General features: G+C 35.5%; 1 protein-coding gene across 10 annotated transcripts in view; it reads right to left on the reverse strand.

The window, feature by feature from the left end:
* The window catches only part of LOC134654117 (rap1 GTPase-activating protein 1), a 433,547-nt gene that overhangs the window by 71,389 nt on the left and 335,395 nt on the right, over positions 1 to 26,763 (reverse strand). For 6 of the 10 annotated variants that reach the window (XM_063509551.1, XM_063509550.1, XM_063509557.1 and 3 more), the window contains one exon: positions 5,086 to 5,118. The exons of 3 other annotated variants lie outside the window; for them this stretch is intronic. In XM_063509551.1, the coding sequence (XP_063365621.1) occupies positions 5,086 to 5,118 (33 nt within the window). Of the gene's footprint in view, positions 1 to 5,085; positions 5,119 to 16,308; positions 16,435 to 26,763 lie in introns of those variants that run through there. One more of the 10 variants, XM_063509559.1, reaches the window with a different exon arrangement.

The raw sequence follows: 26,763 nt of genomic DNA on the forward strand, positions 1-26,763 counted from the left end.
CCTCCCTTAGAATTCTAATTTAGTACGCAGGAAAAATATGTCTACTCAGTTAGTAACCCTAAACTCAATAAATTACGATGGTTTTTAAATTACCAGCGGAAGGTGCCGCAGAATGTCGCCGTCTAGCGATTATCAAGTTACCGGCGAGAAACGCCCAGTCTACGGCGCTTGCTACACGAATAAGGTATTTATATCAATGAGAATAAGCATACAATGTTTAGAAGCTTTTAAGAAAGGTTCATAAACATTTAAACATTACAGTTAATAAGATGGAGAAATGAAATGACAATGTTTCACTAAGAAAATATTATTATGAATGCAAAAGAAAACTGTGAAATGTACAGTTTTACCTAATGCCATTCTTCAAACACATCGCTAACCTAACCTAACGCAAAAAATGCGTCATTAGTTTAATAACATTCGATATTAATTACGTATACCTAATAGGTAATGCATGGCTTTTATTTTCATATGAATTTCCTATTTTAAGACTACCGTATATCGTGACATGCCTGACAAACAAAGGCTAAGTTTCGTAGTTTTGTGAAATTCTAAAGACAAACCTTTATTTTGTCTGTTTTTCTTATATTTTTTAATTCGATCTTGATTATAACTTTCTACTATGGGCTTGGCTTTGGGATTCGGATTTTGAAATAGACATCTATAAGATATCTTTTAGAAATCACCAAGATACGATAACGATATGTTTAAGATCTAACCTGTCAAATTTGACATTTGCGCGATTCTGGAGATACTCTTGAACGATTTCCACAAGATATGGCTTAGAGATCCAATTCACATCTATTAGATATCTAACTCTATCTAACGTAAAAGTGACATTGGTTACCCGAATTGCGCTGCAAATAGAACTAGTTGAAATCTAAACTATAACGTATCTAGAATGGATCTAGTACGTGTCGTCTCTTGTGAATATCTTGAAGTTCGAATACGGCAGTAAGTTTCATAGTTTTGTGAAATTCTAAAGACAAACCTTTCTTTTGTGTATTTTTCTTTTATTTTTTTTGTTCGACTTGATTATAACTTTCTACTTTCTACTATATCTCTATGGTGCAAGGCAGCCTAGTCTATGCTAACGACTCGTTTGCAGGTAACCGGAAGTTATTAGCGGGTTCGCCGACCCCGCCCGCCCAAGCGCCGCCCAAACAATGTTGGTACTCGCCTTTATTTATTCCCTGCATTTAAAAATCTAAACGATTAAGGAAAAGTTTAAAAACTTCCCACATTTATCTTAAAATCCTTTACATTGGAGACATTATACTTGTGGAAGTAAATATAAAATATTCACAATTGTCTTCATCATCTCCCTAATAAATACCTATGAATAGCTAATACACCTATGTACATACTACCATCTACGTTCCGTTGCAGATAAAAATATTAAACACATGAAAACTTTTTATGAATTAAATTAAAAAACCCACTCCTTGTGCCTAATGTGATCACAAGGACGACTTGTCACTCGTGGATTATACATAATACATATAATAATATGATCGATTATACAGTCATAATATATAGTATATTTAGGCACATAGCTTCATCCTATCAGAAGAGCTACTGAACCGCGACAAATGCATTAATAATGCGGGACCAAGATGCTGATACACGTACACATACCTACACGTCTAAATTTCAACGACATAACGTACATCTAGATTACAAATTCAACGTTAGAGCTTATCCTTAACGTACACACATCGTAGAGTTAACAGCGCAAATATTAAGTTGCCTGAGCTCGAGCACGTGAGAACTCGGGCCAACTCAGGCTTTTCTCGAGCACCGCACTAATTGACGAGGCTATCGAGCCCTCAAGTTTCGAGCCGGAGAACTTTAGGCTTTCAAATTCCAATTTTAAACTAGAAGCGCCATAGGCGCTGCGAAGTTTCATAATATAAGGTTCGTACGTGAATGTTTATTCAAATTGTGCTGGTATTTCAGCTCATACGGCTTTAGAATTATTGAGAAAATAGTTTTATTTTGACAATACAAACCTAGCGATTTTTTTTCGTTTAACGTCAAATATAAAGTTAACAAAACCATAGAGAAAAAAATACATAGATTGCTCACTCCATACATCAGTTTTGGTACCAAAAATACTATTATTTTCATAGTCTACATCTAGCATCAAGTAGCGGAACTATCAGTACTGCTACTTGACAATAGATGTAGCACCGACCGGAAAGTCTTATGTTGTTGGGCATGCTCGATTTACTCGATGCTAGATGTAGACTATGAAAATAATAGTCTTTTTGGTACCAAAACTGATGTATGGAGTGAGCACTCTTGTCTTACTATATTTCTCTATGACAAAACGTAAACGGTCGTACACCGCCAGTAATAAAAAGTCACTGAAGTAATATATACGACAAAATAGTTACAAAAGAAAGAAGCGTTAGGAAAACATTTTTGGGCACGCAAAATCCTACTTATATTTTGTACAAGAATAGGTTTAATTGACTAAATTAGGATTTTATGTAGTCATTTCAAAAATAATCTTCATTGCATGTATACCGGTAGAAGGAGCCACTAAATACGAACAAACATTCTAAGCTTGTTTTAATACCACGTTTAATTCTCTAATATAGAGAAACACTAATTTATCTAAATTGCATGACTTATATTAGCCACATGATAGTGCAATTATGCAGCCCGCGGATATAGGTCAGCAGGGTCAAACTGTGTGTTTCGGCTAACTAGTTTATTTATGACCTCATTAGGCTGGCCACAGACCTACGATTTAGTGTACGACCCTCGAGAGCTCTGCGGGTGGCCTAATGAAACGCAATGTCCCTCATATGTTTTTGAATGGATTAGTCCTTGTGCTAGTGGAACTGGTGATAGTCACATTTGCGAACACAAATGCCTAGTAGCGATCATGTACAATTTACGTAGGTATGTTATTAAAAGTTTTTTTTGGTAGCTGACTAATATTTGGCAGCAAATGTTGTTTGCCATTGAATAAGTAATAGACTTATCAAATAGGTAGTGATGTAACCGATAATAACGCAATGTTTGTTTAATGGTCAAATCAATGAAGCGACCGCCAAAAGAAATATGCTGGATATTGAGACAACGGAGCAGCGCTCTTAGAGCGAGAGCGCTCTTCGGTATTTCGTGATTAGTCACGAAATACCGAAGTTCAAATAATTATACATTGTATTGAGTGATAGGTATTTAATAATGCATTATGCAATACCTAATTTCAATGAATAAGTGTAGATTAAACAAAACACCAATTGATTTATAAACAAAGATGCCAAAATGAATAAGTATTCACAAATAAAGAACACCAGATATGTCTTCGACTGTCGCCAGCGAAACAATCATGAAAATTTCGTATATATTTTGCATTAAGTTCATACCCCGTCGATTAGACTACGGCAGACAAACTTCTTATCCCACGACCTTTAGTAAAATTGCTTTTAGAAGGGAAAGGTTAATATAGAGGCTAGTAGTACAAGCCTAGGAAGTGCGTCACAATGCGTTGTAGAACAATGGGGCGGCCTTGATTGATCGGGACACTTTTTGTGAAATTCACAGAAGCTGTTTGGTGTCAGTTGTTGGGAATTGAAAATAGGACCGGTACACTGGCGCCAACGGGAGTCACGACAAAAAAAAACAATGTTAGGAGCCACATTTAAACAAATATCAACTTGATATTAAATTCATTTGACATTTAGACAACTTAGGTATGCTATGCGTATATAAAGGCACGAGTAAAATATGAAAACTAAAATTTGTTTACCGGCATTACACGCTCATATTGCTCATGTAGTTAAAACAAGCGTCCTTCGAATGAATGGGAAAGCGAGCAGAAAAATGAATGAATGGGTGTAATAAAATAGGAATGAAAATCGGCGTCGTTTTTGCCGCAATATCACGCCCTCCCCCGCTGTGCTGTATAATCTGAGATAACGTAACGTCTACGTCAAAATTATGTGCACACTTTTGCGCCTTATTTCTATAGGAATATGGCGAAAATTGTATACATAAATGTGACGTCTGCTGTATCTACTGCCCTATAGCCTGGAGAAAATCTTATGATTATAATGAAAATGTACGTTGATCTTTGGTTGGTGTTATAGACGACTCATTGTTTTATAAAGGAGTCAGAATAAAATTGGCGACGCTTTACAACTGAAAAATATTAAATTACCTAATTTCATAAGGTTTATGCCTGCGCACTACTAATAATTTAATCATGTAACTTTAAAGGATTGAGAGTACAGTTGATAAGTTTTTCTATTGCTTAATTCTGATTATAAATTTCTGAAACTAAATAGCGTTAATTAGTTCTAATTAAGAAGCTACGTTAAGGGGATCTTCGCGAAATTAAAAATAATACATATGAAAAGGCGTCGGGCTTTAAATATAACCGAAACAGATCGTCATCTCGATGCTTTAATCATAAAAATTTATAAAAGGCCTAGTTTTTGTCAACAGAATATATCGAGCATTTATATAATGACACGGAAAACAAATGAATCGCGCTGTATAGGTATTAATATAATGCGTTCCAATAAAATGCGTTCGATTGAAGCGTTCGAATAGACGCTGTCGCATGAATGCCCCGCGCCGCCAGGTTTTCGATGAAAAATGCAATGCGCGGCGTTGAATGAGACCTCGGTATATACTAGGGAGAAATTGGATCATTTATGGACAGCAAATAGTCTAAGCGTACAAAAATTTCGCGCAACGCGATTATGCAGGTCGGTATTCATGTTCTGCGATAATTTTTAACCGCTTAGGATAATTGCTACGAAATACCTTCATGAAATATCGGATTTATCTTCAACAAGTTACATGGGATACATTATTTTTATATTTTTAAAAGGCTTTGTCATTTAGACACATTTAACAATTTAATTAAGGCAGACAAATAAAGAATATTGTATTAAAGAAAACTTCGGTGTTTCAATGTATCAAAATTTGTTTAATAAACTTCAGCAAGCTGCGACTTCGAGCGCGAGTTAAATCTACAATTCTATTTGAATTTCAACGGTCGTTTTAAATTCAACGAGCCTTTTATGATAATTTAGAAATTTGGATCCTGCTTTAAGTTACCTCTTTCACCGTCTCGTGGCACGTGAAAAATACCTGCAACAAATAAATTGTATAACATTTAGTTTAGGAACATACGTGTCAATTATTTTAAAAAAATCACTCCTCGTAAAATCCAATTTAAAAATTAAGTAATAATGGCACTTGAAAAATTATGTTATTCTGCTAACTAAAATATAAGTAATCTAAAAATCTTAGTGCTTCACACTATCCAAATAATACAATTGATACCTAAACTATTTAGCTTAGGTATTAGAAGAGGTTCTCAAACATTCGTTTTAATATTTCTTTTAAGTGCAATTTGACAGCGCGCTCCGTTGTCCATAAAGAAACAAAATTTTAAATCCTCTCATAAAAACTTTCATAATAGAACTGTAACAAAATTCCAAAGAATACAAAAATAACTAGTGCAATGAATAATTTTGATGGACACAATAAAGCATTTTAAATCCGCGGACGGCGGGGAATCTAGCCGGATTATGCGGAACCGCAGACTGCGACTCGAGGTTTAAAATCAGCCAGTTTAAATGTTAATTTATTTGTAACGTTTATCTCACAACAACTATTCTGTAACTATAACTGCAATGTAGCTATCCGATCACTTGACTATTACTGTTACTTTAATAGTCTGTTAGTTGAAAGTACTTTCCGGGCTTGGAGGATACAACTAAACGGAGTAGCCATTTCCCCTCTAGCTTTCCCCTCTGTCGAAAATAGGCGGCCAACGGTCATACACAATGTATGGACTGACGTTTATCTGACATGGCTATTTTTACGTTACGCATACATTTGACGTTCCCCTCCCCCGCAAAAATCGGCAGACTGTTTTGTACAGAAAATTACAGACATGGCGTCTCCGTTTGATTATATCCTCCAAGTTTCCGGGCTACCGTGTTTATTAAGACCTCATAGGGATTAATATCTAAGCTTTCAACTTTTTTTGCATGGGTGCCGTATCCCGTCCAAAGATATTAATACACAAAGTTAAGGTGGCAAATCTTGTACTTATGTTCTAAAACATTCACTTAAAAATATTGAACTTACACAAAAATCTGCGAATTACTAGGAAAGTATGATGTCAACCTATCTTTCTTTTGTATCTTTTGATGTTTACATTATGAACCTCCAGGTCTTTTAAAAAAAAAACGGTCTACGAATGAGCTTAATAAAAAACTTGAGACCAAAAGTAATAAAGAAAATCATGATAATAATCTGAGTAAGACACCTGAAAACAGTATGTGTAGTTCACCCTTTCAAGTAATAGAGTTAAGGAAAAGGTTATTTCTCGTAGATTCTTTATCGTTACCTAATTTATGCCAAGACATGAATAAATCGAAGAAAATAAAGGTGTTGGGGGAGCTTATCTGGAGAGATATTGGTACTATAAAACACCTAAAGCGCGTTCGCGGCATTTGTGTTTGAAGATAAGTGAAAAAATCTCTACGTTTATTTTATTGCACTGGGTTTTATACCCTAGAGAGGGATAAAAAGTAGGTAAAATATAACCACTTCTAAGTAACAGCTTCTTTTTAAACCAGAATAATATATTTACATATAGTGGAACACTACTAGTCGATTTCGCCTAGAATAAATAAATAATTGTCCAAAAAGTAGAAGTAGATTCACAGCAAAAGCATTTTGAGACTGACAAGTCCAGAAAAGACCACTTAAATTAATATTCATTCATTTATTTCATATACTCACTAGAGATAAGAAAATTTGCTGCACTTATGTATGCGAACTCCTATTTATAACAATGACCGATGAGTTAGATACAAACAAAGCTATTATTGAATATTCGAACCTATTTCCAACTTTCTCCAAAAATGGAATAGAACCTGTAATATATTCAGTTTCGGAATAGGACAATAAACATCGTATTCAGTGGACTGTATTTGGAATCCGTTCAAAAGCCTGTTCTCGCCAAGAAAATAGATTTAACATATTCGGAAAAATACTGGAACGTCCAGCACAGGTGCCCATGAGAGCTTTATGGAGCAATTTTGTAGAAAATTAGGAAACTATATTTTAAATTTCTGTTTTACTATGGGAAAATCTTAGGTTATGAAGTAAGAAATCAGAATATTATATACCCAAGACAGTTTTTCATGATCGGTTAATTAACCGAAAGCATATTTGATTTGTGGAGACTTTTGCAATCATATTAGTACTTCTTAATACAAACGTATTTAAAGTGATTAGCGTAATTAGTTTGTGGCAGGCGTGGGTCCGCGGTCTATGAATGTGTTACAACATTTACTAATCTAATAAACGAAAACCTTATTGCGTCTCTTATGTGTTCAATGCTAAAAAAATCCACCATTTACATATTTATGTAAGAAAAAAAAAGCATCATAATACATTTGAACAACTGAAAATTTTAAGCATCCTGAAGTAAAAAATATATAAATCCATGGAATAATAACTTAAGACCTTACGCAGACCTTACTACCAGATAATCTTATGTCTCTTTGTAAAGGGGCCCACTGATTACCAGTCCGCCGGACGTTATCAGCCTGTCAGTTGTTCGGAACTGTCAACTTTTTGTTCTATCGAACAGGCCCATATCGTCCGGTGGACTGTTAATCAGTGGGCCCCTTAATTAAGACTGTTTAAGTATTATGTGGCTAGATTTCTTATTTGGATCGTTTTCTTTACTGACTGACAATAAAGCGGGCACCACACTAAGGGCTATCTTAGTAATCGCTAAAGTCGCTAAACAATCGATTGTTGGTATTGAAAACGCTCCCAAAGGCAAATCGGGTCCGTCATTAAGATAACAAGGGCTGGCAATTATACCAAACGGAACACGGATTAGGTTGCCAATTCGTTGTCGTAATTCGCTTGATTTTTCTTAGAGTTGTTTTGATCGTTGGCTTTAATAGGTACTGCCAGCCTATTATGGATAGTTTTATCCATCTTTATCCACGTGATAAAATAACTGTCACTGTTTAACACCGTGGGAAAGAAAGTGACGGACACCGTTTTATCACGCTGTCACGTAGACAAGAACGACCATCATATCCGTACTGAAGTTGTGAGGGATCCTATTGAAAATATTAATTTCTTTAAAGGTTGACAAAGGAATTCTAAAGCCATAAGATAAAACATAACTGATACAGAACTGTGTAATTTAATAAAGTTTAATTGGAAATAATTGCTAGTCGGTAGCAGGCGGATAAAAACGGACGTATTTGTCGTACCTAAACTAATATTAAGAACTGGTATTATTTAAAGTAAAACAAATATAAAATAGACAACACGGAAAGCTAACACTTTCCGAAAATTTTAGTAAGATGCAAACGTCTACATAAACACTAGCGAAAGTAACGTTTACCATAATTGAAAAGCCACAATGAAAGTGAAATTAGATATACGTAATGTTACGCCATTTATGACGCCTCAAACGACTATGTTCCTTTTGCGCCTGGAAGTAGAGGCAATAAAGAATTCACATCACGTCACATCCGAAATAAAATGGCGATGGTGTGCCAAACTGGACAAACAGCCGGGTTGAATTAAAATTAACGCTGTGACTGCATAGTGCACGTCAACATGGTAGGATGGACTACGATTTCAGTAATGTTTGGTTAGTTAAATCAATACGATACAGCCGTAAACATATAAAAGTATTATTATCATTAACAAGTAATAATAAGCACTAGAAAAGACACTTAAAATACCGACCACATTAACACATTGAGTGCCGGGAACTTGCTCGGAGGGTTCTCTGTTCGAAGTCGCTTTCCTCTACAATGCGGGAAAACGCTGGATCGGCTACGTAGCGCTACGAAAATGTTGGCAGTGAATTAAAGTACGAGACCTAACGGACAAAACTACATATTTTTTTTTACATACACCAAAATAGACTCAAAGTTTGGAACCACAGAACATATTAAAGAGGTTAGAATGGCTATCGCGCACAGTTAGTATCGGAACCGGTGTCGCCCCTCGTTCCTCTCCACATTAGTAACACTCGCGCAACGGTAGTAAAAACTAGCTAGCGCCTTGTGTGCGTGGTGAATGGATACGCCTCCTTTAAACAGATTTGACGTCTGGCTTCTTAATCTGAACGTTATTGTGGCAAAAAGGCATGTTTACTTCATTTTCGGTCAGCGCGGGCGAGTAGCATGCAAGCGTTTGCTCAAAACCCCGCGGCGACACGTACCCTGCTCGCATCGCCATTCTACTTGTTCTGTGTTTGGAACGCATGATTTGTCACAATTGTCACAAAACACTCTTAAATGTGTGGAAAACAACAATACTAGAATTCAAAAGTTCAACAAATACGTAGACCAAACAAAGCCTTTGTTGCGAAAGTGTGAAACTATGTTATCTGATCTAAGTTTAAACGAGCAATATCTTGCATTGCAAGAAGCAAACATTGATAATGATAACCATAACGCGGCAGACATGGCTGTTCTCATTATGGAACATACAAACAACTTTCAGGCGAGTTCAAGGCATGGGAACACAGAGGAAGAACCGAAGAGTAAGTATAAGGCAATCTAAAAACTAAATGACTTTGTAGAGTAGACATTAAACTTTTGACTTACTTTCATGTAGTTTAATGGACTTACATTAACATATACATATATATTTACATACATATGCATTGGCCAAATGTAAAAGAGCAAATGACAGTCTAAAACTTTTCAAGAGATAGTAATGTAATTAAATTCGAACGAAATTTAATCGCTTTAAGCAAATCAGTACGGATATGATGGTCGTTCTTGTCTACGTGACAGCGTGATAAAACGGTGTCCGTCACTTTCTTTCCCACGGTGTTAAACAGTGACAGTTATTTTATCACGTGGATAAAGATGGATAAAGCTATCCATAATAGGCTGGCTGATAAAGGGTGATTGGCGGTTAATTAGATATAATTTCGATGAAAGTGTAATTTGAACTTAGAATACGACAAGTTGACAATTAAACATTTTCATTGCGGTTCTAAAGATGTAGTTGATCGTAATTGAAATCGGCCGCTTCATTCTAAAACTTGAACCGCTTAACTAGATCGGCGAACTCGGCTTCAGAAAAATGAAATAAAACTTTTCTATTTCCAAGGCTGCACCTGGAGACGAGAAAATAGGAAAATCTTAGCAGGCTTTGGAGTAAGCCGGCTTATATTCGGCCGTGCGGTAAATAAGATATAGCTTGGTCTTGGGGAGAATCTTTCATTAATTCCTGGTAATCTTATTGTAGGGTCATTTTTTTAATATGTTCAAAAGAGGCTTTTGTTTAAACTGCAGTTAAGTGTATGGTTGCAGATAATTTATATTATATGAAATGAAATATGTACAGTGAGTTGGAAAAGTTTATACCTATTAGCTACCTACTTTATGAATTGATTTTGTTCATTAAGTGGATATGGACTTTTGCAGCTATGTGTTATGTACACACACACTTATGTTTACATTAACATTAACAAAACTGGATTAATTAGAATTATACTAGCATACAACCTACGGAGTTTAATGGTAAACATATTTCTGTTGAAATGCAGGAGCATTTAAGTCAGTATTATTTCATAGAACACCATATTTTAAAGATATTGACAAAAACACCCGCACACAAAACTATTTTACGTTACAGGTCTTTGAAAAAAAATGTTAACAAATCAGAAGTAAACACTATTTTACGAGTGCTGCCAACTTTAAAGGCGTAAAAATGTTCGGTGAAACAGGTAAATACGAAAGCATACCCATTACGTACATACTGAAACTCTTAAAAAACGTTACGCGGCAATGACAAGTGAACATGACTTCGTACGAAATAAGGTTGTTTTTTCGGTAACATTACAAAACGACATACGAGGTAGTGTAATTATAGCATTCGAGATGCATAGGCACACGAGTGCATTCATTAAGGTCGCCCGCAAGCCTGAACATTCAGCCCGGAAAAATGCTGGCGGGAACTAAACCATAATTTATTTTTCACCCCTTTTTAGCTTTCGCGACACAAACTTTAAGTAACACAACGAATTTACGGACTTCAGCAAAGTTTAAAATGAACTGGTTTAATACTGTTGTAAAATTAACCTCGATATGTGCGTACGCCGCTGAAAATAGTTTATTAGGGAGTTAAAATAATAGTTTATGATTTCCTTGATAGAAATCAGGGATTTTGCTAACGAAAGAATGTCATGAAATACCTAAGAAGATTATTCTGATTTATATGTGGGGTATGAACCAAAAATATCGCTCGTAAAGTCACCTAAATATATTGTCGCTATATTTAAAGGATTGATCCCGGAAACAGCTGCAAATCAGAACGGTTCTCGTTCAAGAACCGCTCATTCATTCGCCGATAGCAATGAATCGCGTCGTTCAGTTGCTCAGTTAACTCCGTCTCGAAAGCGAGCAGTTTCACTCGACTGCATTCAGTATCTACTTGGCGATAACAAACTTAGAAGTCGAAAGCTAGGTTTTATTTAGATTTAAGTAGAAGACATTCGTATCATATAAAATACACACTTAAAGATAGTGAAGCCACGAAAGAAACCGAAGCATCGGCATCTGCTAGTATATGATTTTTAATGATAATGAGATAGCGATACATATAACTGTGCCTACTCAAGAGCAATACCAGCTTTACGAAACTTTCATACTTACAAATCTTACAATAGTAATCATTAATGACTTTGACTATATATTAGTTTCCTAGATATTATGCAAAAGGCCTAAAGATGCATTTTATACTTTGACAACTCTCTAAAATACATTGCGTTGCAAAATTTGTATGTTACGATGGGTTCACCCTTTTTACACTTAAGGGAATTCCCTAGGTATTAATATCAGACGTCAAATTTAGGACCTTTAAAATAGATAAATAAATCAAATATATTTCAGCAAACACAACACGCAATGTTTCATATGAACACGGAAATTAAAACTCGTAATGAACTTGTTATCTGAGCATCGCGTCCCTCGTCACACTTGTCACAACTATGTCGATATGTATCAAAACTCGAGTCAAAATTGGACATTGGAATTTGACATTTATTCCCTTGAATAAGAAGTCAAACTCGTTTAGATTTCTGCATGGACTTGCGGAATTTCGATATGCTATGTATGAATCGAAACAACTTTTGTTACGTGCCAATTGACACGTCAACAACAAAAGAACGTGACGATTTTACACCCGCCGCTGTTTGTCGAGCCTCACTCCAGATAACGCTAAATGAATTCGGTTCTGATTGGGCCCTGATTACGTCGGTACTCTATTTAATCAAACTTGGGATAAAATAATTATAGCAATCGACTACGGGAGAAATACCTTCGTGGAATGTTATTACTCTGGATTAGTTTAACGGCTTTGCTTGAATTGCAACATTTGCAACGCTGTTTGCTCTTAGCAAATTTTAATTCGTAACAAGTGAAAGTAAGACAAGAATAATTAAAAAAACAAACTAGTCAAAAAACAACGCTAAAACTTTTTAAGTGGCGCGTTCACGCCACACAAAGAAGATGGTGAGTGCTTTCCAAATTTTGGATTTGCAATTGCTTTGTTTTGAACTTAAATATTAATTTAAATAAAAAGTTACGCGGCTTAGTAATAGTAAGTTTGAAAATATTTAAAATGTTAGTTTACAAAGCATTTATAAGGCGTTATAACTTCACCTGTGCATGTTTTAGACAATGGTTGTAGCATCCGGGAACAAACCTTGAGTTTGTAGGTCAAAGGAATAAAGCATATAGTTAATTGGCGTGTCCCAATTACCTTAATACCTTGCGCATAGCTAAGGTAACTTTAGTTGCCGTTGCCGTTCTGCGACTCCTGAATGGACTGGGTCTATAGGGACTCTCTGCAGCAATCGCCTTGCGCTTGAATTTATTTGAAGAATTTATAATTATCTTTACTTCATTTAGTGCCATTGCCAGGTTAGATCTGTTTGTAACGTCTAAATTCTTGATGATCTCAATCAATACTTAGGTAGAGTAAGTAGGTAGGTATATTTTACATTATACTCTTTATTTGTATGTATTTTATAATGTTATGTTTTTAAAACTGAACTCCCATTAATACATTTAACAAGTGTCTTGCAAACTTGTACCTCATTATGAAATTAAGGGACTTTTTCTCTCGACAGTGCATCAAATTTCACTGATTATCACAATGCACTTCGTCATTGTTCATACAGTTTCACCTTAGATGAATTTTAAACAATATGCTCCCACGTTTCAAGCAAAAACAGACTGACGTGCGACGTTAGTAAAGTTGCAATAGTAATGAGTTTGAGATCAAGCATTTGTTCATAAAAACATTTTATAAAAAGTAACAAGACAATAGGTAATAACATCATGACACGTAGATATTGAAAATATTTGAAACTAAAATAAGAAACGTTTCACATTCAAAAACTCAGACACTGAATCAAAATTATTCTTACACATACAAGATAATATAGTTTATCAAAGTAAAAAATAATAATTAATTTCTTGTGAGTAATATATGCATACAAAACTAAAATTAATTTTATCTTCAAATATAGGTACGCCACAAGAATATTTCGCTTTGGTAAAATTTTACATGATATTACGTACAAGTCCACCCGTGAGTTGTTTAGAACTTAAGAAACCTTGTAAAATAGGAGTCTATTTTAATCATTCATAAGAAAAGTTACTTGGAAGAGCTATAAAGTACGAAAAGTCCATCCCAATTGCATGAGCAATTTCTTCGGAATTTACACTCTTTCAGTTGGCTGTTAGGTAACCTAGTCACAGCCGTAATTATAATTTATTTATTAGCCGTTGTGCAATCCGAAGTGCGCTCGCGGCTCGAGTGGCCATCGCGTGCGATGATGTCAATCTTTTGTCTGACCGTCTCGTTTCGAGGGAACCGATTAGTACGACTACGACGTTATTCGCGGTTAATAAATACAGATGATTTGAGGGAAATTCCAAATGCTTCGTTTTCCCCAAATTTCTACTACATTCAAGTATGTGTTGATGTGTCCTTTTATTACTACTTGTAAAATCAAATTGATTCGGAAAACGGCGTAGGCGAAGAATGTAGAGGAAATTTAGTAATGATCAGCAGCTCATTAAGAAGATCAGACTTTGAAGAAAATAATGAAGTAACAATATCTAGTATTAAACTATGTAGATGCAAAAGTTGGTTTCGGGTTATAACCGATCTATACTTGAGGCTAGAATCAAATTATGATATGTTTAGGATAACGCCTATTATGAGTTCGACTATTATGCCCACACAAATTTCTACACAATACGAGAACATAGCGAACACCAGATTGCACTACGAGTACAATAACAACTTCATTATATGCAAAACTCTTATTATCAAAATGATCGCCTTGCATAATAGCGCACATAGGTACAATAAATGCATTGGAAAGTTGTACGCCACAAGAAAGTAAATTTCACGCGCAGTTTCTTTTTTATAAATTGAGTAAAAACCACTACATCACACTTATAGGCATTAAGATAATCTGTGTAATTGTGTAGACTTTCGATTAAGCGATCATAATATATTCATAAAGTACTAAAAATAGTAGGTTTTTTATGACGTTCCCATAACCCCAACAATGGAGAAAATCTCGACAGAGCAAACAAAGTCCAAAATGTTAAATAAATGAAATCATAAAAATGTGTAATACGTGCATCTTGATTACTGATTCTGATTAGGTACCTACGTACGTCGTTTCCTTGATTCGATTATAGTATACGTAGAAAATAGAATATTCTGATCGTCTTTAGTAGGTCACGAAAGGCCTATATTTTTAGCGTAGTCTCGGCCGATCGATCCATAGGATTAGAGATGGGTAACTCTACCCGGGTAAATACCCGAGAGCGGGTATTTACCCGGTATATACCCGATATTTACCTACCCGCGGGTAAATACGCGGGTATTTTCGTTTTTCTTCTAAATTTGATGTGTTTAATGGTATGTGAGTATAAATAAGATTAATTTAAGTATTTTTTTATAATGTTACATAAAATGATATGTTCAAACTAATTACGAAAAGGTTGCTATGAGGTGAAGTTCGATTTTAACATATAAGTCAAATTATGAATATCGTGTAAAATCATTCCCTGGCTTCCGGAAATGTTTTATAATGCTTTTGATATACATTAGAAAGATGAAAATAAAGACTACTTATGAATGATAAGAAAAAATAATTTTGCAGTGTCACAACTTGGGAAGCTCATAAGTCAAATACAGTTAGTTTTAGGACAAAAATGTATATAACCTTTTTTGTAGGAAATTCTGTGTACTTTAGTTTGTACATACAACACTTTACGATATTAATAACAGATTCCAAGAAATATGAAAAAGTTAACTTTTACCCCCCTCCCCCCAACCACACCCCCCGCCGACTGAAGTTCGAATGTGTATTATCAACGTATAAGTATGATAATTTACTAAAATCTAAAAAAAAATACTCTTATGACGGTCTTTTTTTAATATTTATCAAAAGTGTACTAAAAATCCTTAGTTACAACTGCAGGTTTCACTAAACCTTTTCATTTTAAATGACAGACATTAATTACAACCATTAACTCGGTTTATATCTCCACTTTAACACAACTCGACATGTGCAATAAGAAATGAATCTACCCGTCCATTTGGGTAGATACGGGTAAATACCGGGTAGATGGGTATTTACCGGGTATTTACCTGGGTGGGTAAATTGGGTAAATTAAATACCCACGACCCATCTCTACATAGGATGCAGTTACGAAAATAAACTTAAAAGTCTTTGTACGGCACGGAACAGTTTTATGACATTTGCTCTAGATAAGCAGTTTAGTTGAACAAGGAAACATACGGTTTTACTGGAATATAGAATTATGATCGAGACTATAATGACACAATTTCAAGTTGGTACATACCGCTCAATTCGAGAGGTTAAATATAAGACGTATTCTTATTAGAAGTCGATCAAATCGTGCAACAGTCCCACCGCTGTCGATAATCGAGAAACAACGAGCGACATTTTTCTTTGCAAGCTAGTGTTTTCTTTTAGAAAACACTCGCAGATCAGAGGGGTATCTTAAATTACGCGGAGACGTAGAGACACGCGTCATGCGTTTTCGTCATACATTTTATAAACAATGGAGTTTAGGAACAAGTTTTTTAACACTCATTCAAAAAACGCTTATGTCATGTGTCAGAATTAAGGAAAACAAGATTTAAGACGTGAAAAGAAATTCAACTCGTCGTTAGCATATTATGTATTATGTAGTAAACTAAACTTACACTAAAATCTCGAAACACGACTAATTCCTGAGCTTCCATTAGTACTTTACACAATCATTCCGAATATCACAAAATTTCACAACACTAAAATAAGAAACCAAAAATATTAAATTTCAACGCAAACACAGCGTTCGCACGGCAGTTGTCGCGTCACTGAATCTTGCGCATTCAAACTCGCAGTTTTTGTATTACAATTATTATGTCAATAACTACGTGGTTACTTGAACGAAATTACGTAGTTCAATGTATATGGTAATGTTCGTGCCTCAAATCAGTTTTTATTAAAACACAGTTAATAATTTCAAGAGAATTGTGTCCAGTAGGATGTTCTAACATGGAATAATTGATTAACAGAGCAGTTTCCATACTTGTTTTGTTCGATTGGTTATCAATGTGGTTTTCCTTTAACTATAATAATATTAATTAAAGGAAAATAAGTATCAATGTTCAGACAGCATACATGCTTTTAAAAGTCAATTTAGTTTGTTACCTAAATACACAGACCAATCAGCTAACTATAATTTACTTGCTAAAACGGCATAACATAGCATAGAGAAAATATTTCAAAACAGGTATAATACATACCTAATACCATAGAGAAATAAAGACAAGAGTGCTCACTCCATACATCAGTTCAGACTATTAATTTCAGTGTCTACATCTAGCATCGAGTAGCGGAACTATCAGTACTGCTACTTGACAATAGATGTAGCACCGACCGGAAAGTCTTATCTCAACAGCATAAGACTTTCCGGTCGGTGCTACATCTATTGTCAAATAGCAGTACTGATAGTTCCGCTACTCGATGCTAGATGCTAATAGTTTTTTTGGTACTAAAACTGATGTATGGAGTGAGCACTCTATGTATTTTTTTCTCTATGCTAATACCTAAGCCCGTTTTCCTGAAGCGTAGGGAAAATTTATGGATTTCAAAACACCAATCTAAAATGACTATGTTAAAAATATGAATGATTGTTAAAGCACTATTAACAATAATTGTTATGGTAGACCGGTACAGAATGCCATGAGGCATTAAGTCCCCCTTTTGTATCTTTATGTGTTAAGTTCTATAATGCTCAAAATAAATAAATACTCCGCATTTTAAGTATGTGTTGTACCCATGGACCTAGAATATACGGACGGACTCTCACCTAAGACAAACTGTGACACTGCAATGGCCGACGGTTTGAATGTGTGCGTGTAGACGAGTGTTACCATGTAACACAAATTCTCCCCTAATGGTGAAACAATTATTTTTAATATCGTCCTTGTTTTCAAATAAAAAAATTAGGACAGTTTTACGTTAGACAATAAAAAAGGTGTGTACGTATCTGATTTTATAGGTCTTGAAAATGCGCAATATTGCACAATTAGGTACTTTGTGCAAACATTATTTTCAATACCTACCTAACTAATGATATTTAGCATCGTAATGAAATCAGTTCGTCATGTTTTTTTAATTTATACATTTAACTTGAAACATCTGGTTTTCAACAAAAAAATTATAATACATAACAAAGAAACGTTAAGTATCGCTCCTTAGTATCGGGAAATTACCATACCGACCTAGTTTGAAATGTACAATCAATAATTTAACCATTTACCTAAATGATCTCTTAATACATAATGATTTAATAAGAAGGATATCAATTACCCTACTTTCGGGAAATTACCCTATTCATGTTACTGGTCACACTCCTGTTTTGCAGTTTGATAATTTATAAACAACTAATTATCGTGATTTTACGTACTAATTGATAAACTTAAGTATAAAAGTTATTCCGTGACTTTTTTTCTTTCGATCGGTACAATTCTAGCAGGGTTTAACTACGCATGCCGGCATATTTTATATTTTTCTTCGACATGTTTACTTCAATCACGTTTCGATTCGTCTGACGGCAAACTGGTGGATGTGGGCTGTCAATGAGTGTGTGTCACGCGTAAATACTTAGAAACTGGTGGATGTTGGAATCACAGTTGTGTTGTAAGCCAAACTCTGTCCGTAATATTATAGGTTCATGGTTGTACCTATGTTATGCAATTGGCTCTAACTGCAGGCGAAGTATTTCTTGTAAAAACTTCTGACAAGGTCGACCCCGTATACACAGCAGTGTATTAACAGGTGCACTAATATCCCCATTTATTTACAAACGCGACTAGATATCGTCGAAAACAGTTTACATCTTGGAAAGTGTAAACTTTGCATTCGGAACGGATCAACGATCGGTTCTAATTCTAGTCACAGAATAAGTTCAGTAATAGTATTATCATACAGAACGGACACGCACCGCCCCGCCCCGACTCGGATTACCTCGCCCCGCGACTGGCCGCGACATGAATGTGTGCGTAAGTCGCTCTACTGAGAGCATGTCAGGATTCCGTCAGATACTCAATGACGCGTGTACAACTGTACAGACGTGCCGCGCACACATATAAACGCAAATCATTTTTGATGTATGGCGTGTCCGCCCTGTGTTCTAGTGCAGTGGACGTCAGAGGCACGAGTTGTTTGCTTTTTTTACAATGGATTATGGTACACCGATTACGGTCAAACACATTTCAAATAAAGGTCTCTTCTGTGGACAATAGACGTAATAAAATAAAAGTTAACGACCCACGACCAATATATAAAAAAATCTTATTTGAGTCGCAAGTACTGAAAAAAAGTATCCCGAATGAAAGGGAAAAATAACTTTTGATTCTCTTTTCGATGTCTACAGGAAAGACGCGAACGAGTTAAGCTTAGCTGTACAATAAAATGTGTATGATCCATGAGTACTTATACAAGAAAGCTTAGCCTCAACTAGACGGGAAAAGAGTTAAAAAAATGCAGCTAATAATTTCTAAATAGAAAAAGTATGTTGGCGAAGTTTCAGGAATCTGATCAAGTGCGAATTTCCCGGAACGCTTAAAATATATAATATAATGCTTCTGGTACATTTCTCTTGAACATTTTCAATTTATTAATTGCTATCACATTTACATAAATATATCAAGGAATAGCGAGACTAATATGCGGAAAACATTTACACAACTTTTGACGCAACTACGACTTTACTTTACAAGCCTCAACTTGGCAGACGTCCAAACTACCAAACGGATTGGCAACAGACAAAACTTGTAATGTTGCATGCTTGCATGTAATAAAATTTCTGAGTTTTGCCAGAGATGTGGAATATCAGTCAACACTCGTCTTTGGAATCGCTCATATGAAATTTATTATGGAAATATTATAGGTATATTTATTTACCTCCTCATCCTTAAAATAATATTTCACGGGCTAAAAGGAATGATTTTTTGGATCAAAGGTAAGAAATTAAGTGACTAACTAAAGAACATGACATTTCAAATAAATCAAACCGGTGTTAGTGGATATTTTAAGATGTTCCTGCGAAAAACGTCCGGAAATACTTTAGAGTTCTTAATGAGATGTGATAATGAAAATAAGCAGCTACTATTTATGAGATTTGCAAAGTACCAGACCCACAATATATAATCAAATCATGGAGATGAGGTGGGTCATAGAGAATGTTCATAAAAATGCTTGTAGGCAAGTTGTATAACACTTTAAATTCTCGCGTTTTGGATTAATGGTAAATATAATGAAATTAGATTAGACAAACTTGCATACTGCTTAATAAAGTCTACCATTAAGGTAACAAGAGAAAGACTACCCTTCTAATATTAGAGTATTAATAGTGTGTGTGGTGGTAAAATCCTCGTTTTATACCATTATGAGCGTGAAACGGTTAAAAGTCACACTATCAACATTGAAAAATATTAAATAATAATCAGATCAGACCCTATGGGCCGTGACGTAACCATAACCAAGTTACGGCTCGTCTCAAGGTTGTCTATTGTACAGGCGAGAATAAATGTCAATCGTAAAGGGAACAGTAAATGCTAACATAAGGTCAGCGACTTTGTGTACTTTGTATGGAAACAGCATGTAGTCAGAACCTCAGGTACTGTCGCCAACTCGCGATCAGATATATCGGAGCGGCCGAGGTGATCAAAAATATCTGTACACGCACTCTAACGCCTTGACAATAGAGGCATGTTCAGATATCTGTGAGCGCCTTTGTCGCTCCGATATATCTGCTGGCGACTGTACAATGTGCTAAAGAATATGAATGTGTACATACAACCAAGAAAATCAACTCGTCAGTTATAGGTACGTACATGTTAATTTTCTTGGGGGCGAGAATAACTAGGTCACATGTATAATGTCTGGCCCATTTCCCCCAACGTAATAATTGAAGGGATGTTTACAAAAACAACATAACTGACTACACTGGTTGACACCTGAAACGATTAACAATGTTCTTAAAAAAGTGTCAACCGCTTTAAGCAGTTATGTTGTTTTTGTAAACATACCTTCAATTGTCATCTGACATTGACAATAGGTACGTCGTACTGTCTGGGTCAAACATGGGTACCTAACGAGCAATAGTCGGGCCGTCTCGACCCAGAAAATTATGAGTTAGGTACTTTAAGTCATGTTATGTTTATTACATTACAATCAATATTTTTGAAGTGAAAACTTCTTTAGCGGCGCTGTGCACTTTTTGAGGTGGGGAAAAAATGTTAAAACTCGCGACAGATGACCGTAAGACGGACACGTGACCTGATCGAACAATGTCATTGAGTGTTTCTTTATTGATTTAAATGCCATCTAGCGAGTTTCGCTCTAACTGGTATTAATATAACTCGAGTACTAGCAGTGATGTGCTTAGGGGTTTCAAGTAATGCGATAATAATAGCGCGCGGCGGCGGAGCGGCGTTAATAATAGCGTAAGCGCCAACGGCCATAAGTTACCTTTACCCGTGGGACGTCACATATTTGCAAACTTTGCTTTAGAGAAGCGAAAGGGCACAGATAAATGGTTGACTGGTAGTGAATGCCTTAAGGCGTTAAATCCGCCAGTAGTAATCTATTTTGTTAAATTGTGCAATAAAGTCTAAATGAATAATTCATTTAATCAGATGACGTGTAATTTTAAGATGCAATAACAACATTTTATTAGGTACTAAAGACACTTCAAACCTCAAGACACTTGGAAAGCCTATTTAAATTCAATAGGAACAGCGGATACGGCGGCAAATTGCATCGCTGTAAAAACAGTAGCAAAAAAAAAAGGATTTTTAAAGGTTCTGGGTTCCGTGATGATTAACTACGTAATTTTTTTTTCTCCATTTTTTAATACACTCAATGCATGTAATAACTACTAGGCACAAGTATTTGTAAAATCAAAACATAATATATTTTCAATAGGTACCCAAAAAAAGAGGTACACAAAATTTTATTATATTTAATATTTATCAACGGATCAAATTGTAAGATTGTAACAATGTCTAAAAAGCATTGGTTAGATAATTTTGTTTAATTAAATAGGTACTTATATTTTTATACAAGAACAGCAATATTAACATAGTAATTACAAAGTGTGTGTAATAAACCCGCCCTATACGACGACCAAGTTATTTACGGTTAACTGTGGAACATTATGTTTGCAACTTAATTTATTTTGTGTTCGCGTCCACACGTTAACGTAAACAAGCAAATATAATTATGGTTTAATGCTGTGACGTTTGTACCTACTAGTTACTAGAACAATTACTATATTATAATTTTATTATTACTTATTTATAACTACTTACGTGTCATGTCAAATAGGCTACATGACTAATTTTCATTTATGGTATCAATCGATCGGGTTTGTTTTTAGGATCGAATGTCTATATGGGACAGTGGTTCCTAACATTTTCAGTCCGGTTACCCTTATAATTAGGGAACCTGATTTTACCCCTTCTCCCAATGGTAATAAAAAATAAAACGTGTACGTTTGTTGTATTGTCATATTAGGTCAGCTTATTACCCCCGCAAAATACCAGTTTTACCCCCACGGGGGTAATTACCCCCGGGTTAGGAACCACTGCCCTAATGGGACCCATTGCATTAAAGTAACACAAAAGTCAGAAATTGTAGTCAAGTCAAAGGCCGACGACAGTCGCACTTCACTCGCGAAACGCCCTATACAAAACGGCAAGGGAACGTGACGTCAAGGTCTCTGGGAGCCCATCTTGTAGAATGGACAAAACAAGAAAATTGCGTTATTGTCGGTGAAATATTGCGTTTATGTATATAAATGCTATACAATATTTTTTTGGATGAAATGTAAGGAATCGAATGGTACCCTTACTTTTATTGTTTTTGGAAGTTAAAAAAAAAACTTAAATTTTGAAACTTTCAGGTCCTGTATTTTTGTAATTTTTCAATATTTTATTTTAATATCCACATTATTGTGATAAATTGCTCGTTTGCTATCTATTTTACTAGATTTTGTTATAAAATTCAACATTTGTCATCATCCCTATTAGTCCTAATACCTTATTCCCACGGATGTCACTTAGGTTTCGGATTATAAACGTTAAACGTAATACATATTCCCTTTTGTGTGTTATTTAGTCAATGTAATACCTAGTACCTTTAAAACGGGTCTGGCAGCAAAAGTTGCACATTAACGCCTATAAAAAACAAAACATAGTTAATATAATGATTGTATGAACTTGATGTCTCCTTTTGTTCGATAGAGTCTGTGCGGAAACATAAGAGTCGTGGAATGTATTGGGCCCCGTACATTCCACGACTCTTCTCTTTCCGCACAGACTATATGGGACAATATTTGTCAAAGATACGCATGTATGTGTTAGTCGCACGCTGCATCTAATCCTCAAGGTTTTCGTTTCAACGAACCCTAACTGTGTACTGCACGTTTCATTGCATATTCTATTTACACACAACGTTCACGCCTGTCTAAAGCTGTTACAACATGCGATTATTCCGAATGCAAGACGATTACGTTGCGGACACTAATAATACAGTTCGGAAACAATTTGCCACCGGAATCTGTATCTTATAGCGATATAAATAGGGTACTTGAGATGATGGGGTATGTGCAAAATGCATTGTTTTGGTTTCAATGTTGGCATTGATACAAAAAGACATCTATGCGTCAGCACGAGCCAGTGAGCGGTCCCAACTGTACCTGATTTCATGGTTTGAACCATTCCACTATGCTCTCAATTAAAAACAAATTGCGTACATAAATCATTTTGCTATATTACTGATTCTACACCTGTCACTAAATACTACGAACAAGAATACACGGATCTTCCTAAATTTAAAAGAGGAAGATTTAATTAGATGCTTAAGTAAAGCAAACATCAGTACCCGAGTACGAGTAGTATACGACTTTCACTATGAGGATACTAATACAATTCCACTTTAGCTTGGGTGACAGATAGGCTGATAAAAAGCTTATCGAGTACAAAGTGCGGAACAGTAAAGAACGAATTAGTAATTTTACCACAGGATCATTCCATCAGGGTATATTTGAATTTTATCAAACTGAGCGATCTGGTTCCATTAGAAGGGATCCCGTGATCTGACTCACAATTTGACTCACCGAATTTGTGGATTCGTATATACGTCAATCGTAATCTGAAGGTAACGAGATTGTTGGAAGATGTTAATTACTCGCTGTTAATTGACGAACATTTGTTTGTAAATTAATAGATTTGTCTGCGTAATACAAGCAGGGGAGGCTTGAGCGGTATAGTTTCTGGATAGTGTATGATTTGATGACTTAATATGCGTATTTTATGCGTGAACGTGAGTTTCTGAGGCTAAGATACGTTCTTAGATACTTAAGTGCTGGTTACGTGCTTATTAAGATTTTAAACTAATTTTCTGTATAGGATATAGGTAATTTAAGTCTAGTAGGCTGTGTAGGTAATGCTGCCTTAACTTGTTTCTATTGAATGCTTAATGTTTCTATATGTAGGCAGATCATAATATTTTGAGACGTAATTTGAACCTTGAACTTAAAATGTCTTCAATTGATAATTTTATAGGTTCTAGGACAAAGTTATACAAAACAGTACTATTGACGTCTTATGACGTCACTGCAATTTTAAGGTTACACATGTTACCAAACAAACATACGTCACGCCATGCAGCTATAAATAAAAGGCGTATAACCTTAGTACGGTTTAAGCCATCAGTCACCCGCCCGTAATACTGGCTCCAGACTGATTCCGTATTCCCCTACATCATAAAACTGCATATATCGTTTTATTTTCTCCCTTAAAGGAACACGAATTGGCATAAGCCGTACAGGGCCAGTAAAGTCGATTCTCGTTTCGAAAAGCGCCTCTGGTGCAGCGGAGATGTAAGCCGCGTCGGAATATATCAGGATATCTTCGACTTATCTCGTAGCTGCTGTACGGATATCTCTATAGACAGATTTATTCACAGCTGATTTGCTGATATGGCACTGAAACTTTGAAGTGAACATTTCTTCCCTAGTATTCAGTTAAAAGAATTTCATTGGCACTTGTTCAGAGACGAATCTAACAAAGCCTTACGCAGTAATCTGTCAAGTCATTTGGGTTGCAAAATAAAAGTAAGCCCTTTTTTTTGTCAAAGGTGTAAAAACAGCGAGATATTATCAGTCCCTATAAGAAATGTCTTTACGTTGAAAGCTTTAACAGTCTTTGCTTTATTATAGTGTTTCTGACCGGGTTACATTACACTGCACCGATTTCGCGTCACTCTTTCATTAGCCGAGCAAATTGGTTCCAATGGCTGCCAGTGCCAATGAACTAATCAGACCAATCAGTGGCATATTGTGGTGATTTTATAATAACATGAGTGCTACTCGTTAATCATCGGGTGTTGGCCTGCTTATTAAAATTATCAACGTTTGTTACACGCAGAACGGTACGGTACGGTATTGTAGGATTTAATTAACTTGGAGGAATTGTATGTATCGTGAAACGACAAAAAGCATTGATCATAGGGCCACAATTTGGGTATAAGGGCCTTACTTTATCAATTTAAGCCGTGTGTCAAGATTTTTCTGTGTAAATATTACTGATGTCATCATTTTAAATTTGAAAACGAATTCGCCTTTATACGAGTACCTATCTACATTTTTGTGTCGAAATTGTAGGTTTCAACGAGAATCACTCACATATTATATTTAATGAAACTGGCCATAGCATGTTTATTTATGTTTATAAATCCGGTATGTAGCACATTTCAATGACACCGAACGCGAAGTTTCATCAAGGTTTCGCCATCCATTGTTTTGTCATGTAACGGTTAGATTCCCAGGCAAAAACTAACCTATTGATGAGCTTGCACGTAAAGCGTATTGCCATGGTATTGTGTTAAGAATGTATGTGAGAACAATTAAGTTAAGGTCGTGGATTTATCTTGAGTGTGGTAATGAAACCTAAAGCGGCCATTGTTTTAACATTAAGCTTATAATGCCTTTATTAAACCTCTAATGTTGATGGTACACATTTAGAGGTCGCTATGGCCCTGATGCGTGGCCCTAAAAGTTGGAGCTTTGAAGCATAAAATGAATAACATTGTTTCTGATTTCTGACTGCTTTATCATAATTATACATGAATATTAAATTATGATGTACCCAATGCTTATATATGTAGAACTGAGGCATAAATGAAATATTTAAGTGAAAATTGCTTAGAATGTTGCAAAAATCTGACTGAAAAGTAATAGTAGGTGTATTAATATTACTATAATAGATCATAATGTCTGCCGTCGCCTTGCGTGATTCGTCATGTGTGGTGTCGAACAATGGTTAGCCAAGTTCCTGGTGCATTGTTGCATTAATGTGTCCATTAATGTCTTCGACGCCATTGTAGGTACATTGTAATAAGGGTGCGATTACCATACGTCAATTTGCATGCCGATTAGGTTGAGTGTTGATTGTAATAGTGGACTAATTTGCTACTTGTTCGATTCTGGTGGTCGTGGTGCGGAGCACATACATTCACTTGTTATGTTCCTTATAAGATGATTCTGGATTACTAATGTATAATCAAATAAATTCATCGATCTTATTACAACTGGATGCATTTTTTGTACCTATTGAGTATTAGAGTTGTCTATAAGAAAAATAAGGTCTGTGTTGCCTCTGTAAATAAACCACTTATCTTTATCCTGAATATTATATACGACCTGGTTAAATAGCACATAAATGCCACCCCATTGAGGTTTCATTTATCTAGGTTCCACCGTATAAATTGCATACTCCATGCAATTAAGCATTACAAAGTATTTAACTCGATTGTTACGCACCTTAATACGCAGTTAAAATAACGTTAAGCGAGAAAACACACGCTTAACACACTTGCGTTTCTCACGTCATAACTAAAACAAACACAATAGATATCTCTTACGATCAAAACCATTAAATGTTAAAAAGATCAACAAAAACGGCCAATTTTGAGTCCGAGACACAATTATCGACACGAACGCATCTTCGTTTTTAGGTCGTTATAAGTAGAGATGCCACGAATATTCGGCAACTATTCGGCCTATTCAGCTACTTTGCCGAATATTCGGTATTCGGCCGAAT

The sequence above is a fragment of the Cydia amplana genome, chromosome 14 (genome assembly GCF_948474715.1).
Source record: "Cydia amplana chromosome 14, ilCydAmpl1.1, whole genome shotgun sequence".
NCBI classification, from domain to species: Eukaryota; Metazoa; Arthropoda; class Insecta; order Lepidoptera; family Tortricidae; genus Cydia; species Cydia amplana.